Genomic DNA, 15699 nt, shown 5'->3' with positions numbered 1-15699 from the left:
TGTGTGTGTGTGTGTGTGTGTGAGTGTGTGTGTCCTCCCATTTGAAAGGTTTTAGTCAAGCACAATGCCAGACACCGGGCGACGTTTTGAGTGTTGTTGCTGAGACCTCTCCTCCCAAACTAGCTGTCAGCAAACGCCAAGGTACGTACAGTGCCTTCAGAAAGTATTCATACCCCTTGACTTATTCCACATTTTGTTGTGACACAGCCTAAATTCAGAATGGATGAAATATATATTTTCTCTCTCCCATCTACACACAGTACCCCATAATGACAAACTGAAAACATGTTTTTAGAAACAGACTGCCTAGAGCTGTCCGTCCGACTAAACTGAGCAACCGGGCAAGAAGGACTACTCTGACAGAGCTACAGAGTTCCTTGGCTGAGATGGGAGAACCTGCCAGAAGGACAACAGACTCTACAGCACTTCGCCAATCTGGGCTTTATGGGAGAGTGGCCAGACGGAAGCCACTCCTGAGACAAAGGCACACGACAGCACGCCTGGAGTTTGCAAAAAGGCACATGAAAGCATTAGGAAAAATATTCTGTAGATTGATGAGCCAAAAATGTAACTATTTGGCCTGAATGCAAAGCGCTGTCTGGAGACAATCAGGCACAGCTCTTCATCCGTGTAACACCACCCCTACCGTGAAGCATGGTGGTGGCAGCATCATGCTATGAGGATGCTTTTCAGCGGCAGGGACTGGGTGACTGGTGAGGATAGAGGGAACAATGAATGGAGCAAAATACAGGCAAAACCTTGTTGAGAACTTGCTTCAGAGTGCAAACTACCTTAAGACTGGGACAAAGATTTATGTTCCAACAGGACAATGACCCCAAGCATACAGTTAAAACAATGCTGGAATGGCTTCAGAACAAGAATGGGAAAGTCCTTGAGTGGCTCAGCCAAAGCCCAGACTTGAATCCCATTGAAAATCGGTGGAAAGATTTGAAGATTTCTGTCCACCGCTACTCCCCATCCAACTTAACAGAGCTTGAGAAAACCTGCAAGGAAGAATGGGAGAAAATCCCCAAATCCAGATGTGCAAAGCTGATACAGACATACCCAAAACGATTCGAAGCTGTAATCGCCGTCAAACGTGCTTCTACAAAAGTATTGACTCAGGGGTGTGAATACTTATGTAAATTATAGAGATATTTCTGTATTTAATTTTCAATAAATTTGCTACAATTTCGAAAAACGTGTTTTCACTTTGTCATTATGGGTATTGTGTGTACATGGGTGTGAAATAAAATATATGTAATCCATGTTGAATTCAGGCTGTAACACAAACAAATGTGGAATAAGTCAAGAGGTATGAATACTTTCTGAAGGCATTGTATGTCGCATGTGAACCTTCGTTCGAATCGTTATACTGTGGCTGAACAATGTCAAACTAATCAGGTAGCATTGAATAGAGTTCTATGCTGTCTACACACTAATTGCGTGCAGTCCCCCTGACAAAGACAGAAATGATGAAGAAACAGAATTGCAATAGAAAAACAAAATTGTAGTACCTTGCTTACGTTTCGTTTACTGTCCATGTTAAGCCTTCATGGTCAGTGTTGAGTCATGGTGACCTTGTGTCTCTCTGTCTCTGTCTCGCTCTCGGTCTTGTCTCAGGTCGATCTGGCATTTTGTTATTGTTGTTTTTGACTCAGCGTGTGCTCATTACCTGGCTGGCTCGCTCTGTTACAATACAATTACTGTAATGGAGCTTCAAACAACCAGGAGAAACACCAGAGGCACTGCCTGGAGGGATGGAAGGAGAGAGAGAGAGACAGAGGGAGGGAGCGAAAGGGAGGAAGTGAGAGGGCGAGAGGGGGGTGGAAAGGGTAGAAAGGGTGGATGGAGAGAGGGAGAGGGAGAGAAGGAGGGAGATGAAGGGAGAAGAGCAGCATGTAGAGGGCTGGAGGATTGGAGAGATATACTGAATTTTCCACCAGTAAATTCGATTTTTTTTATGTGGAGTTTCATCTACTATTTCTTTCAAAAGTCCGCCCACCATCTACTGAAATACACAACCTTCTTGGCCCGAAGCACCACCAACTAGATCCCGTGACAAATATTTCAAATGTCGGCCACCACTATCTCCAGCTCCCACATTTGCAAAATCAATCTCTTGGTTGAAATTAAATAGTCTGCGCCCGTCTGGCTAACACCGTGTATCCTAAACCACTTTCAAAGAGTCCTCTCCCATCCTGACAAGCAAATGTTAGCAAGCAGCTGATCTATTCCAGGTGAGCGGTCTCAAGACAGCTTGCACAGCAGCAAAGACCGAAACATCCCGGTCAGAAATCTTGTTGTTCTCAGAACTTCAGAAGTAAGCAGGTGACAGTGAAGGGAGGGAGGGAAGTCCTGTTGTTTTCTATAATGGCTGAGGCCTTTCAACTAACTAGAGATCTCTGGTTAAACTGATATCTAGCCTCCGCATCCTGCCTGGGTTAGATTGATATTTTCTTAACGTCAGAGGGGCCGAGTGCCCTGAATCTATTTGCAGAGGAGAGCGTAGGGCCCGGCTCGACCCTTAGGGAAAACCCACAATTTCACATGTAGAAAATCACATGATTTCACATGTAGAAAATCACATGATTTCACATCATTATGACACACACACACACACACACACACACACACAGTGCTTTTAACTTACATACTTTGACTACGTTGTGTATGATTATTGATACAGTAATTGTTTTTCAGCATGTTCTTGCCTGGGATTTGAACTCACAACCTCTTGGTTCACGACCTCTTGGTTCACGGCATTCCCATCTTTCTGCTACGACACTACTGTCAATAACTGCTTTCACCTGGACACCTACACTTTGGACGTCAAAGTAAATCTCAGCTTTGTTAAAAATACATTTAAGAAAAACGATTATATTTATCCTAGTTATTCAGGAGTAACATTAAAACAGAATAATATGCCTCACCAACATTAGACAACTATACAGAAAACCCTCAAATTACTGAAATAAGTCAATGGAATCAATGATGAGAGAATAGTCAGATTAAATGATGACTAAACTGAACAAAAATATAAACGCGACATGGGACAATTTCAACGATTTTACTGAGTTACAGTTCATATAAGGAAATCAGTCAATTGAAATAAATGAATTAGGCCCTAATCTATGGATTTCACATGACTGGGCTGGGGTGCAGCCATTGGTGGGCCTGGGAAGGCATAGGCACTTGGGTGCCAGGCCCACTCAATGAGGAGCCAGGCCCAGCCAATCCGAATTTGTTTTTCACCACTAAAGGGCTTTATTACAGACATAAATACTACTCAGTTTCATCAGCTGACCTGGTGGCTGGTCTCAGACGATTCCACAGGTGAAGAAGCTGGATGTGGAGGTCCTGGGCTGGCGTGGTTACACGTGGTCTGTGGTTGTGAGGCCGGTTGGACGTACTGCTAAATTCTCTAAAATGACGTTGGAGTTGGCTTATGGTAGAGAAATGAACATTAAATTCTCTGGCAACAGCTCTGGCGGACATTCCTGCAGTGAGCATGCCAATTGCACGCTCCCTCAAAACTTGTTGTGTGACAAACTTTGTTGTGTGACAAAACTGCACATTTTAGAGTGGCCTTTTATTGTCCCCAGCACAAGGTGACCTGTATAATGCTCATGCTGAGAAATGCTCACTAACAGGGATGTGTATATTTCTGTGTTTATGTAAGAATGGTCTACCACCCAAAGGACATTCAGCCAACTTGATACAACTGTGGGAAGCATTGGAGTCAAAATGGGCCAGCATCCCTGTGGAACGCTTTCGATACCTTGTATAATCCATGCCCGACAAATGTAGGTTTTTCTGAGGGCAAAAGGGGCGTGCAACTCAATATTAGGAAGCTGTTCCTAATGTTTGGTATACTCAGTGTATATGCCACTTAGCAGCAGACACTTTTATCCAATGCAACTAACAGTAGTGAGTCCATACAGTTTTTGTATGTGATCACTGCAGGATTTGGTCCCATAACCTTAATGCTAGTGCCACGCTTTCAGCAACTGAGCCACAAAGGACCATCAACACACGAGCCTTGCTGGCTTAGTCAGAAGGTAAGGTCCTTGGTTTTCACAGCAACCAACGTGGATGAATGTGCACTCGCTCTGTCCCTGACTCCCTGTCAACTCATTACCATTGGAATAGAACTTCGGCTACCTCGGAAATGTCTAAACATTGCTCTAGCTAGCTTCAAGGATTTTTGAAAATGGAATGGGGTTTTACTTTAGAAACACGACATGCAAAGGCATTGATTTTAACATTTTATTAGGATGGAGAGAGAGAGAGAGAGAGAGAGAGAGAGAGAGAGAGAGAGAGAGAGAGAGAGAGAGAGAGAGGGAGAGATCCATCATAATGAGGACTTGTGTGTGTGAGACAGAATGATGGTGAGGAACATAAAGACAGTGGTGTGAGCCAAACAGTGGGTGGGTGAGAGTGGGCGAGCATTCGTTCAGAGGACAGAGAGAGAGAGAGAGAGAGACGAAGGGAAGGAAGCCAGGCTTATACTATCGATCTACTCCTCTCCTCTCTCTGTCTGTCTGAGAGGGGGGGGATCTTTCTATCTACATTCATGACGCGTCAGATGTATCTAGTAATTGACCTTTCATAGTGATGAGGGTTAATTCATTAACACTGTGTGTGGGGTAACTGTGGGTCTGGTGCTCGTCTACTGGTTGAGTTGTGCTATGCTGCTGCTATGCGGCTCATTACTGTAGAGTGGAGACTGGAGAGTCTTTACCGTCCTCCTTCATACAAGTCCTGTACTCACTACTCATAACAAGCAGCCTACTGTGCTCATATAGGCTATTACCAGGACATTAGTCTTGCGTTGCAATACCTCTAAAATCACGTCGTTGTCACGCCTCCTGAAGCCTGGTTCGCGACGAGGCTACCAGGACTAGCTCTCATATCAAACTGTGTCCCTTCATCCTCCTCCTACCCACCTTCTAACCTTGTCTGACGAATCCTTTACTCAGAGAAGAAGAGAGGAGGCGAAGGAAAGAGTCAAACCTTCTGCCCTTTTCCTCTTTCAACCTTTACCTCCCCTTCTTTTTTCTTCCCTCTTCAAGCAGTGGGAGAATGAGCAGCTCCACAGTCTGGAGGAGAGGGGCCGGGTGCTCCTCTCCCTGCAGTTCCTTCCCCCGCTAGACGAGGGCGATGGAGGAGGAGGGGGTCGGAGAGGAGAGGGGTTGTGTGTCGGAGTGCAGCGCTGCGCTCACCTGGCCGCCATGGACGTCAACGGCTTCTCAGACCCCTACGTCAAAACGTAAGTGTGTGTGTGTGTGTGTGTGTGTGTGTGTGTGTGTGTGTGTGTGTGTGTGTGTGTGTGTGTGTGTGTGTGTGTGTGTGTGTGTGTGTGTGTGTGTGTGTGTGTGTGTGTGTGTGTGTGTGTGTGTGTGTGTGTGTGTGTGTGTGTGTGTCCCTGTCAAAAACTATACAAATCAGACATGAGTTGTTACATCTAGTCGTTACAGGCATTAAAGGCATTACAGCTATATCTGTACGACTTAACCTCTGGATCGTTTAGCTATTTGATTTGGAATTTTAGGACCCCTTCAGGTATCCCCCAAAAATCAACAAAGAAATGTATATAAAATATTGAATTTGGCCTTTACTATAACCCATAGAAATGGATTGAATAACACATTCATAAATGGCAAAAAGATACAGTCAAAAAATTCATCATAAGGAATAAGGTTTTGGAGTGTCTGTCCTATATCTAGGAGATATAAGAATATTCAGGAAATTTGTTTTTTTGGGGCACATTTAACCCCCTTATCTCTCTGCTTCCATTCATTTGTATGGGTTACCTTCCGACGAGTCCTGTGACACAGAGATCACAATCGGGTTCATCACAAAATTTTACGGGAACATAGCCTTTAATTGTCAATCACGCTATAAAGTGGGTCTTCAGCACTACGGCTTGATTATTGCCCTATAGTCTTGAAAAAGGCCTCGCTGACAAAACGTTAACACTAAACAATGATTAACAAGTGTAACCACCGCACACTAGAGATGACTGACGACCGACATTGACTTTATTTCATTGTTTTATTCTTTAAACATCCGTTCTCCTTTCCATCCTAATATCTTCATAAAGCACTCAACGATGTCTGACTAGAAGGATAGTTATACTTAAGCTTTAGGCCTTCCTATTCAAGCCAAGCAGGAATTAAGGAAGCTGGAGATTGAGAGGAGGGCCTAAATGACAAGTTAACAGTATAATATATCAAACGCAGCAAAGTCTTAGTGTCAAGAAAATTGGATAAGATGGGTGGTGAACCAGTCGTAATTGAGCCCAAATGCAGACAGAAGTAAAGTGTTTAAACCATTTGGCTGGCAGCATTGAAAATCGAAAAGAGAGAGAAAGAGCGACAGAGAGGAGGGGGGGATACTGGGTTTTCAGATGAAAGGAAAGTTGGAATAGGTTAAAGAGTGAAGAGAGGAGTGAATATGGTTAGGAGAGACGACCTGGGCCTAGTTCCATTAGGATTCCTTTCACCTTCTCCTAACTCCTTCCTTTTTGGCATTGGTTGGTCTGGAAATCAATACAGTGTCCTGATGGAAGGCGAGCTGGAGCATCACCGTGTTACTTGAATCTTGACCAATCCACTATCCAGTTCTATCACATTTTGGAAGCACCAGGGGAGCCAGGAGACTGAAATTGAATGGGGCCCAAGAAGACCGTCATTCACTTCAATTCGTCTGGGTGGCAAGAGGGCCTCAGTGTGATAATGAGAAAGGAATAGAGCATGTCTGTTTCTTCCATCCTCCATGTTCCTCTTAATTGTATTCCATGTGTCATCTGTTTAAGTCAAATGTTCCAAAGCATTTAATTCCTCCCTAGGCAAAATGGCACAGGAACAGACGAGAGCTCAGTTCACTATCGCCCGCCCCCGCACACACACTCTGTCAAACACACATGCATAGACTCTGTCACACACACACACACACACACACACACACACACACACACACACACACACACACACACACACACACACACACACACACACACACACACACACACACACACACACACACACACACACACACACACACACACACATTGTCACCCACACTCTCTGTCTCTCACACAGATCAAAGCTAAGTATCTCACTGTGCATGTGACAGTGTGTGTGTACAGGTACGTGTGTGTGTGTGTGTGTGTGTGTGTGTGTGTGTGTGTGTGTGTGTGTGTGTGTGTGTGTGTGTGTGTGTGTGTGTGTGTGTGTGTGTGTGTGTGTGTGTGTGTGTGTGTGTGTGTGTGTGTGTGTGTGTGTGTGTGTGTGTGTGTGCTACCCACTGTTTAGGAAGCATATCAAAATTTTATCAGCAGTCAGTGGGATGTCACCACAAAAGGCCTGAGAGACATACCTGTGTGCATGCATTTGAGGGATTGATTGTTTGTGCGTCAATCTATGACACCCCTATGACACCCTCTTTTTCCCCTTTCTCACTCCCCTAACCCTCTGTCTCTCCCCTCTCCCACTCCCCCTCTATCTCTCACCCTTTCAGATATCTGAAGCCTGACACACAGAAGAAATCCAAACACAAAACGGCTGTGATTAAAAAGACCCTTAACCCTGAATTCAATGAGGTATATCCCTGCTGGGTCTCCAGGCGAGACTGGCACCTCATGTGCTAGGCATGTAGTGTGTTGTAGCGTATGCTCTACCAATCCTCTCTCTGGAGGGGGTCAATGTTAATGTCAATGCTAATGAGATGTCCAGTCCAATATCCCACACTCTCCTCATCTGTCATCCTCTCTCTCTGTCTCGCTCTCTTCTAGTATTCAGTATTCATCACCTCTTCTACCCTCTCCCTTTTCATAGGAAAATATCTCCTTCCCCCTCATTCTCTCTCTATCAGTACTACATCCCATTGCCTCTGAATTTAATTATAACTAGGGATGCACGATATATAGGTAAGCATATCGGAATCGGCCGATATTAGCTAAAAATGCCAACATCGGCATCGGCCCGATGTCTAGTTTAACGCTGATGTGCAAAACCGATGTCAAAGCTGACGTGCATACCTATATAACGTAGGTAGATGACGTAATGACGCCACGAAAAATATAGCGCTACACGTGCAACACAGCATTCCTAACCTAGCCCACAATGTCTGCTGTGTGGATCGAGCAGTCAACAAGTCCAGCAGTCATTTGAAAGAGTAAGAACATTTCAGCGAGACAACTCAAAGGCGAAATCCATTAACGCCAAGATAATGGAATTCATTGCCCTTGACAGTCAACCATTCTCTGTCGTGGATGATGTTGGCTTTTGCCGACTGGTCGAGCACCTCGAGCCCCGGTACACACTAACAAGTAGGTGCTATTTTTCAGATGTTGCCCTACCGGAGTTACACAGTATTGTTGAAACGCACATCCATGAGCTACTTGCTATGGGCGTCACAGCTATTAGCTTCACGACTGACATTTGGACCAGCGATGTCAGCCCCGACAGCACAGTCGGTCGACGAGGATTTCGTACTGAGTTAAGCCGTATTGCATGCTCAAGAATGTGCTGGTTCTCATACCGCTGCTGCCACTTCAATGGGATTTGAGAATATGTTTGAAACTTGGAAACATGAACACACTCCTAGCTCCATTCCAACAACTGACTCAAGAAATAAGCTCATCAACTGCTTCTGCAGCAGACGTGATACCCTCTGTCATGGCACTGAAACGCCTGCTCAACAAAACTGCCGACACAGACCGTGTGGTTAACTTGGAAAAGTACTCTACTAGAGGCTGTGAACAAGAGTTTCGGTGGCATTCTCTCTAAGACTCTTTACTGTGTTGCCACCATGCTCGATGCTAGGTACAAGGACCGCTACTTCGATGCAGACAAGAAACAGGGTTTACATGAAATGTTACAGACACAGCTGGACAAGATGGAAATGGACACAGTAACAGTGCACACCGAGGAAGAGAGGCCACGGACAGACAGAGCTGAAACTTCACTGCTTGACATGTATGATGAAATCCTGGTTGAAAATGAAACAAATGAACAACGAAACAGCACAGCAAGTAAGTGAAAGAAATCGGTTTTGATAATGTTTTACTGGTAATGGGGACATACGTAAATGTCAACAAAATAACTTTTTGGTCAGTGTGTGTTTCAACTGTTTAACTGTTCTAGAATGCTTTAAAAGGCCACAAAAAAAATCAATATCGGTTATCGGTATCTGGGTTTCTTTTGTCAAGGAAAATATTGGATGTCATGTTGGCGCATCCCTAATTATAACAATGGATAATAATTTGCAATCGTCTGAACACTTTTACCACTGACACATCAATGTGTTGACAGAGACTTGCATTAAGCATATCAGTAAGGTCCTTTGGTTGGCTCTCTCATCTCTATATGTCTTCCCCCCCTTCCTCTCTCCTCCCTCTCTCCCCCGCTCATTCTACAGCGTGGGCATTGTGAAGTAATAACGTAATAATGATCTAGGATCAGATTCCGTCTGATCATAGCTTTAGCACTGCTTTCTGAATACTGTTTTCTGTGTGTGTGTGGTTTCGTTTTTTCCCATTTTGATTTACAGTACTTCTGTAAGTAATGTCACAGCTACGAGTAGAAGTTGCGCTTAGGCACCGATCTGGGATCAGTTTGCCCTTCACAAATCCTAACTTTAGTAATTAAAGTGGAAACACTAAAGCTGACCATAGAGCAGTGTCCAGTAGCAACCTCCTACTGAATGGGCTCTCCTGTCGTTCCCTTGCACCCTACAGGAGTTCTTTTATGAGATCTCCATGTCAGAGCTGTCCAATAAGACTCTGGAGGTCACTGTCTGGGACTACGACTTGGGACGCTCCAATGACTTCATAGGTGAGACTCATTTTGCACACACACACGCACGCACTCACACAGAGCGAGAGAGATGGCGAGAGAGGCAAATCCCGACTTGCCCAGAGAAGCCAAACTTTGGTGCAGATATTCCATTGGGACATTAAAGTTCTGAAAGGTTCCCATGGTGACACTGTTTATCATGTTTACAGGTGGAGTGTGCCTGAGCTGTCACTCACAGGGAGACCCCCTCCGCCATTGGATGGACTGCCTTAAGAACAAGGGTCAGAGGGTGGAGCGCTGGCACATACTGACCAATGAGCTCCCAAGATCCGTGAGTCATGAGTAAGGCCACACATCTCCTAAGACACAAGGCTCAGTCCCAATTCTTCCCCCTTCTCCCTATGTTGCACACTTCCAGTCTTAAAATATGTCAACGGTGGATACTCCCTCAAGGCAGGTGTGGAGAATCGGGATACAGATCAAATCATCCCTCTAGCCCCCTACCACCTAGGAATTCCTAGAGATCTGAGAGGATTGGATAGATCAAAAATATTGAGGAAATTCCACCTAGCTTATCAGAACGCAAGGGGGAAGCCATGACCATATTGATCTGGATCCGATTTAAACCTTTCAGATCTACTGTAGTGCCTAGGTGGTAGGGGGTATGGGTCGATTTGGAACTCAGCGAACATGAAGCATATCTAGGCTCTCTCTAGAGCCCTGTTTATACCTGGTTCTAACATGCCTCCCTCTTCCTGATATTGTCCTGATCTTGTCTGTTGACACTTAGAAGATCTGATCACAATCAGATAGCAATGCGTCTTTTAAATCGTCTACACCTGTCTAAAAATGTGGGCACAATCCAAATGTGGACACATGTTAGCACCAGGTATAAATGGGGATGACTTGCCACAGGATGGGATGCACTAGCGGTTTGTTCCTATGTCTATAAGGGTGATTCAAACCAACACACCATAACACACCATGGAGAAAATGCATGCTGACTATAAGTCATTTACACTACAAGGCCTGGATGTTATGAAGCACAACACCTTTATGCTACGGAATAGACTAGTGGTGGTGTAGTTGATCCCTTCAAGTGAGATGAGAGTTTCTTTGAGTATTTGAATCAGCTGAGTAGCGCTCGGGCAAATACCAAAATGGGCACCCCTTGGGGTCCCGGGGACCGAGTTTGGGAAACGCTGAGTTAGATGGAGATGTTTGTCAGTGGGATGGGGAATGCGGTTCTGGTTGCCTTATGGCCTCTTGTCACTAATGTTGACACACACAACTCAACATCGTACCTCCAATTTTATCTGATTTCATCTGCACGTTTTAGTCTACGGGCTCTTTGACTTCTCTTGTTCAGCTGATTTGATTGGTTTCCATATCTTTCATGGTTATTTTAATAACAAATTGATGTCTACGTTGGTAATAATATGCCTATGATACACAAATACCGGCACACAAATATCTTAAATCAGATATCCTGTTTGTATTGTTGACATTTTAACCCAAATGGAACCCTATTCCCTACATAACCCTATAGGCCTTGGTCAAAAGAAGTCCACTACATAGGGAATAGGGGGCCATTTGGGACGAACACATTCACTGCATCCCAAACATGATATACACTGATAATATTATGAATACAGAAGTTCTTCCATGTTGTTGCATGATGCAATACAGTATTGACAAAAAAAAGTTGTCCCCTCTCTAATGTAACTTTCCCCAGTCCCAAAAAGTATTTGATCAAAAAAGTGTTATTATTATTACTTGATTTATTATTGAGGTGATTTCCCTGTATTGTTATTTTTGTTTTCTGTCATGTTTCTTATATTTGTCTCTTAATGCACGACTGAATGTGTGAATGTGGGTTTTTACTGACGTTTCAATGGCTGTATACGATTATCTTGTTGTGCTTTTAACAATTGTTGTTCTTACATTTATATCAGGTGTTTTGTGTACAATATGAAAATACATTTGGAATGCACTACCGTATAAGTCTGACTTGGTTTCTATTTTGTGAGATGGCTTGCCTGAGGGAAATGCAGTAGTCACTCAGTGCTACTGAACAGTAAAATAGCTCACGTTTACCCCCTGGTGGTTCAATGAATATATTACACATTTTCAAGTGTTGGTAATTTAGCTGACGCTCTGACCATGTTAAACGGTCCTTGTTATCTGGCGTTCTTGGGACGTCCCAACTCTGACATTACCTCATTGAAGTTGAAATTTACAATGGTTACGATAAGGTAAGGATTAAAGTCGGGGTTATGATTAGGGACGTCCCAAGGATCCCGGATAGCACTAACTTTTCAACTGCCCAGAACAAGTATCAAGCAAGAATCAATAAGACACTGCTGTTTTTTATGTGACAAACCTTTCAATTAAAGGCAACTGGAAACATGAATAAAACAGCACACATTTAAAAATAAACCCATTTATTGTACATAAGGCTCTGAACTATCAGCGCCACAATAAGTCAAAGTCTGAGCACTTGCTATGAGACCATGATGAGACTCTAATGAAGGCATCCTAAGCCGGTTTGTGTCTCTCTAAATAAAATCCTTAGTTCAGTGCAGACACGGGGTGCTCATTTTCCTTTCATTTTCCTGGATAGTCACCTTATGAAGTGTCCTGGGGTAAGGAACGTGGTTTTGGACTCCTAAACCACACAAGTAAAACTCCAGTCCGATTCTGCACTGTGGTGTCAGTGGGTTTTGGTTCCTGCCTTTTACTTAATTAATCAGTGTTTGTTATTGGACAAGTTCAAATAGTTTCAGTTAATATCCGTTTTATGCCAAGTCAACATGACCCCGGTTTTTCTTGCAGATCTAGATCCTAAAATCTTTTTTTTTTTTTTTTAAGATCAAAAACAAGCAAACACTGACTGTGGCTCTCAAGGAATTGTGTTTGACACCAGTGTCTTCAACCTATGGTTCATCCTCTGCAGTCTCTAAGGTCAGTAGGCTCCAACCCCCGAGTCACAAGCAGGAAGTGGATCAATACTACAACACAGCAAAAGTAAATAACCTCCCTGTAACAGACTGACAGACTGGGACCCGCTGCCCTTTGGACCGGCTGGTGCACAAACACAAATGCAGTAAAGTAAAACACACACGCACAGGAAAAAAAAGAATACGTCTACACACACTTGCTGCTTGCTTAAGGTAGTCCATCACATCTGATGATGACTTCAACTACTCCTTGTGGGATCGCTGATGACTGTATAATCAGATGCGGGATGCACACCGTCTGCCACAGACAGAGTACACAAAGACCTGTCCCGTTGAAGCCGGTGCAGCCATGGTCATACACACCCCTCCATATGTATTTGGACAGTGAAGCTAAAATAAAATGTGTCTCTATACTCCAGCATTTTGGATTAGAGATTTTCATACATATCTGTTTTACCATTTAGAAATGAAAGAATTTTGTGGTATCCAATTGTGTTCCATTATGGCAACTCCCCAACGGGCTCAGGAGAGGTGAGGATCGGACAAACACGCTGCTTCTTATAAACATCCGGAAGTCAGCCGGACCAATGTGTTGGAGGTGACACAGTTCAATTGACGACCCTAGTCAGCTTGCAGGCGCCCAGTCCGCCACGCGAAGACGCTAGAGCAAGTTAAGACAAGGAATCCCCTGCCAACCCTACCCTCCCCTAACCCGGACAGTGCTAGGCCAATTGTGCACTACCCTTGGAACTCCCGTGTCACGTCAGGCTGTAGTGACGCCCCGCTGCACTTTGGGTGAAGTGCCTTAGAAGGATGCGCCACTCGGGAGCTCCGTTGCAAAGAAAAACTTATAAAGAAAGGCTTTATATAGCACTATTTAAATGCTTTACAAATCATAAGCATAGGTCATAATCTATAAATAGTGTATTAACTTACATTTGGCAATAAACTCTACAGTGGGAATTGTTATGTCACCCTTTATACACCATGTTTGACATACACTTACACTTATAGATTATTTGTGAAGCATTTATATAGTGCTTATAAAGCCTTTGTGTATGCTATAAAAAGTCTTTATAGGTTGTACTGCCCTCATCCAATGTCTGAGACATGAGTCCTGATGTGTTTGGTCAGCTTAGCTGCCTCACTGAAAGCCTTGCCACACAAGCTGCAGGTGTGGGCCCCGCCACCGGCAGGCCGCATTCCATTATGTACGCGCTGGTGCTTCCTACACGTGTAGGCGTCCTTGAAGCTCATGCCGCAGACAGGGCAGCCGTACAACCGCAGCTCTGTGTGAACGCGCCGGTGGTTCCTCAGTGTGCCATCGTTGTTGAATCGCTTGCCACACAGTGCACAAACGTACGGCTTCTCCCCTGTGTGAATGCGGAGGTGGATCTTGAGGCGTGACACGTGACTGAATATCTTACCGCACTGAGGGCACGGGTGGGACTTCTGATCCCCCCTGTTGTTTGTTTGTTGTTGACCCCTGTTGTTTGTGGACCTGTTTACTTGTTGATTACCCCTATTTGTTGATCTATTTGTTTGTTGTTGACGTCTGGTTTGACCCGGATAGAACAGGGAGGTCAAGGGACCTACGGTACTGGTGGTGGTGGTGTCCCCGAAGTCTAGTTCTGGCCCTGTTGTTACACAACCATCGCTGCCAATCTGACGGAAAAAGCCGTCTGGGATCATGGCCGCACTAGCTGATACCAGGTCAGTTGGGACGCCCGAGGCAGTGGAGGCACCATACCTGCTGCTGTCTGCAACCACTGATTCCAGGTCAGCGCTCAGGTCTGAAACAATGTACCTGGTTTCAACAGTGGCTGGTCCAGGGTCCGAACTGGGGTTTAGTTCACCACACCCCATCTGAGCAGATACTGACCCCAAGTCTGTAGGGCTAGTATCACTAGGCTCTGTTTTGATGCTCTCAGAGTTATAGTGTAAAACCACTCTGTCCACGGGGCATGATGTGCTGCTGAAGGGATTTGCAGAGGGAAGTAGAAGCTGGTCGTCTTCTTCGTCCAAGTCCCTTTTCACGGACGCTGAAGTCAATGGAGCTACTACTGGGGTGGTAGCCGATGTATCGGTCTGTTGTGAGGACATGGTATGTGGAGAGTTACACAGACTCTTCCACTCGGTGCAGTCTGTGGGTAGCTGGCTATGTGTGGCAGGCATCTCATCCTGGCTCATTACCATGTGGTTCTGGGTCTGTGTAGACTCAAGGTCTGGACCCTGGTCGGAACTCCACTGGTGCTGCCCAGACACAGAGAGAGAAACAGGCCTGGTCGAGACTGGATGGACCGACCAACAAACAGACAGAAAAGAGAGCGAAATCAGCTTGATTACATTCACACAACTACAGAAGCAACGATCCAAACATGAGTTTACAGGCATTCTGTAGGATGAGCTTGTTTTGGGTAATGTGGTGATCTACTGGGCTTGAGACTGTCCAAATGCCCCATATCATAACATTCTAGAAAAACCTGCATCCTCTCCCCTTTATCTACACTCAGTGAAATAATTGACAGATGAAAACGGTGTGGGCAACAGAGGTCATCTGGCTGAGTGCAGACAATAGACAAAGAGCCATTGGTATCATCACCTGCTGAACATTCCGTTCCCGTGTCGAGTCCAACTTCTCGTAACCTTCGTTTTAGGACTTCATTCTCTCTCTTCGTCCGGGCAGTCTCCTCCTCGAATTCTGACACTGTCCCCCCGACCACCTCCAGTATCTCATCTACAGCCACCATTAACCGCTCGGTGAGGTAAGCATTCAAAAGCTGTAGTTTAGCCATTTTCTAGAAATTTTGCCCAAAATATTTGTTAAAATCCACTTAAAGCCTACTAATAACGACCCAAGCTAGACTGTTTGTAAAAATATCCGCGAAAGCATTCACTTCCGGGTTATTTGACTCTCCTTGGTCATGTGATAAAAA

The 15699-nt window shown here is 44.7% G+C and overlaps 2 protein-coding genes across 5 annotated transcripts in view; one reads left to right on the top strand and one right to left on the bottom strand.

Annotated features, from left to right (window-relative positions):
* The window catches only part of doc2a (double C2-like domains, alpha), a 62784-nt gene extending 50980 nt beyond the window's left edge, over positions 1–11804 (top strand). For 2 of the 4 annotated variants that reach the window (XM_071411688.1, XM_071411695.1), the window contains exons 9-12: positions 5076–5272; positions 7525–7606; positions 9746–9842; positions 10013–10282. In XM_071411688.1, the coding sequence (XP_071267789.1) occupies positions 5076–5272; positions 7525–7606; positions 9746–9842; positions 10013–10149 (513 nt within the window). In that variant the 3' untranslated portion in view covers positions 10150–10282. Of the gene's footprint in view, positions 1–5075; positions 5273–7524; positions 7607–9745; positions 9843–10012 lie in introns of all 4 variants that reach the window. The other 2 variants (XM_071411681.1, XM_071411704.1) reach the window with 2 other exon arrangements.
* Positions 11805–12230: 426 nt separating this feature from the next.
* On the bottom strand, positions 12231–15684 carry LOC139581657 (uncharacterized). The gene is made up of 2 exons (XM_071411655.1): positions 15366–15684; positions 12231–15054 (listed from the first exon to the last, which is right to left on the bottom strand). The coding sequence occupies exons 1-2, from the start codon at positions 15556–15558 to the stop codon at positions 13856–13858; spliced, it is 1392 nt and encodes a 463-aa protein (XP_071267756.1). The 5' UTR covers positions 15559–15684; the 3' UTR covers positions 12231–13855.
* Between the last annotated feature and the right edge of the window lie 15 nt (positions 15685–15699).

Source organism: Salvelinus alpinus, chromosome 1 (genome assembly GCF_045679555.1).
Source record: "Salvelinus alpinus chromosome 1, SLU_Salpinus.1, whole genome shotgun sequence".
In the NCBI taxonomy this organism is placed as follows: Eukaryota; Metazoa; Chordata; class Actinopteri; order Salmoniformes; family Salmonidae; genus Salvelinus; species Salvelinus alpinus.
The sequence above is the reverse complement of the archived record's forward strand: the minus strand, read 5'-3'. Positions and strand labels throughout refer to the sequence as shown.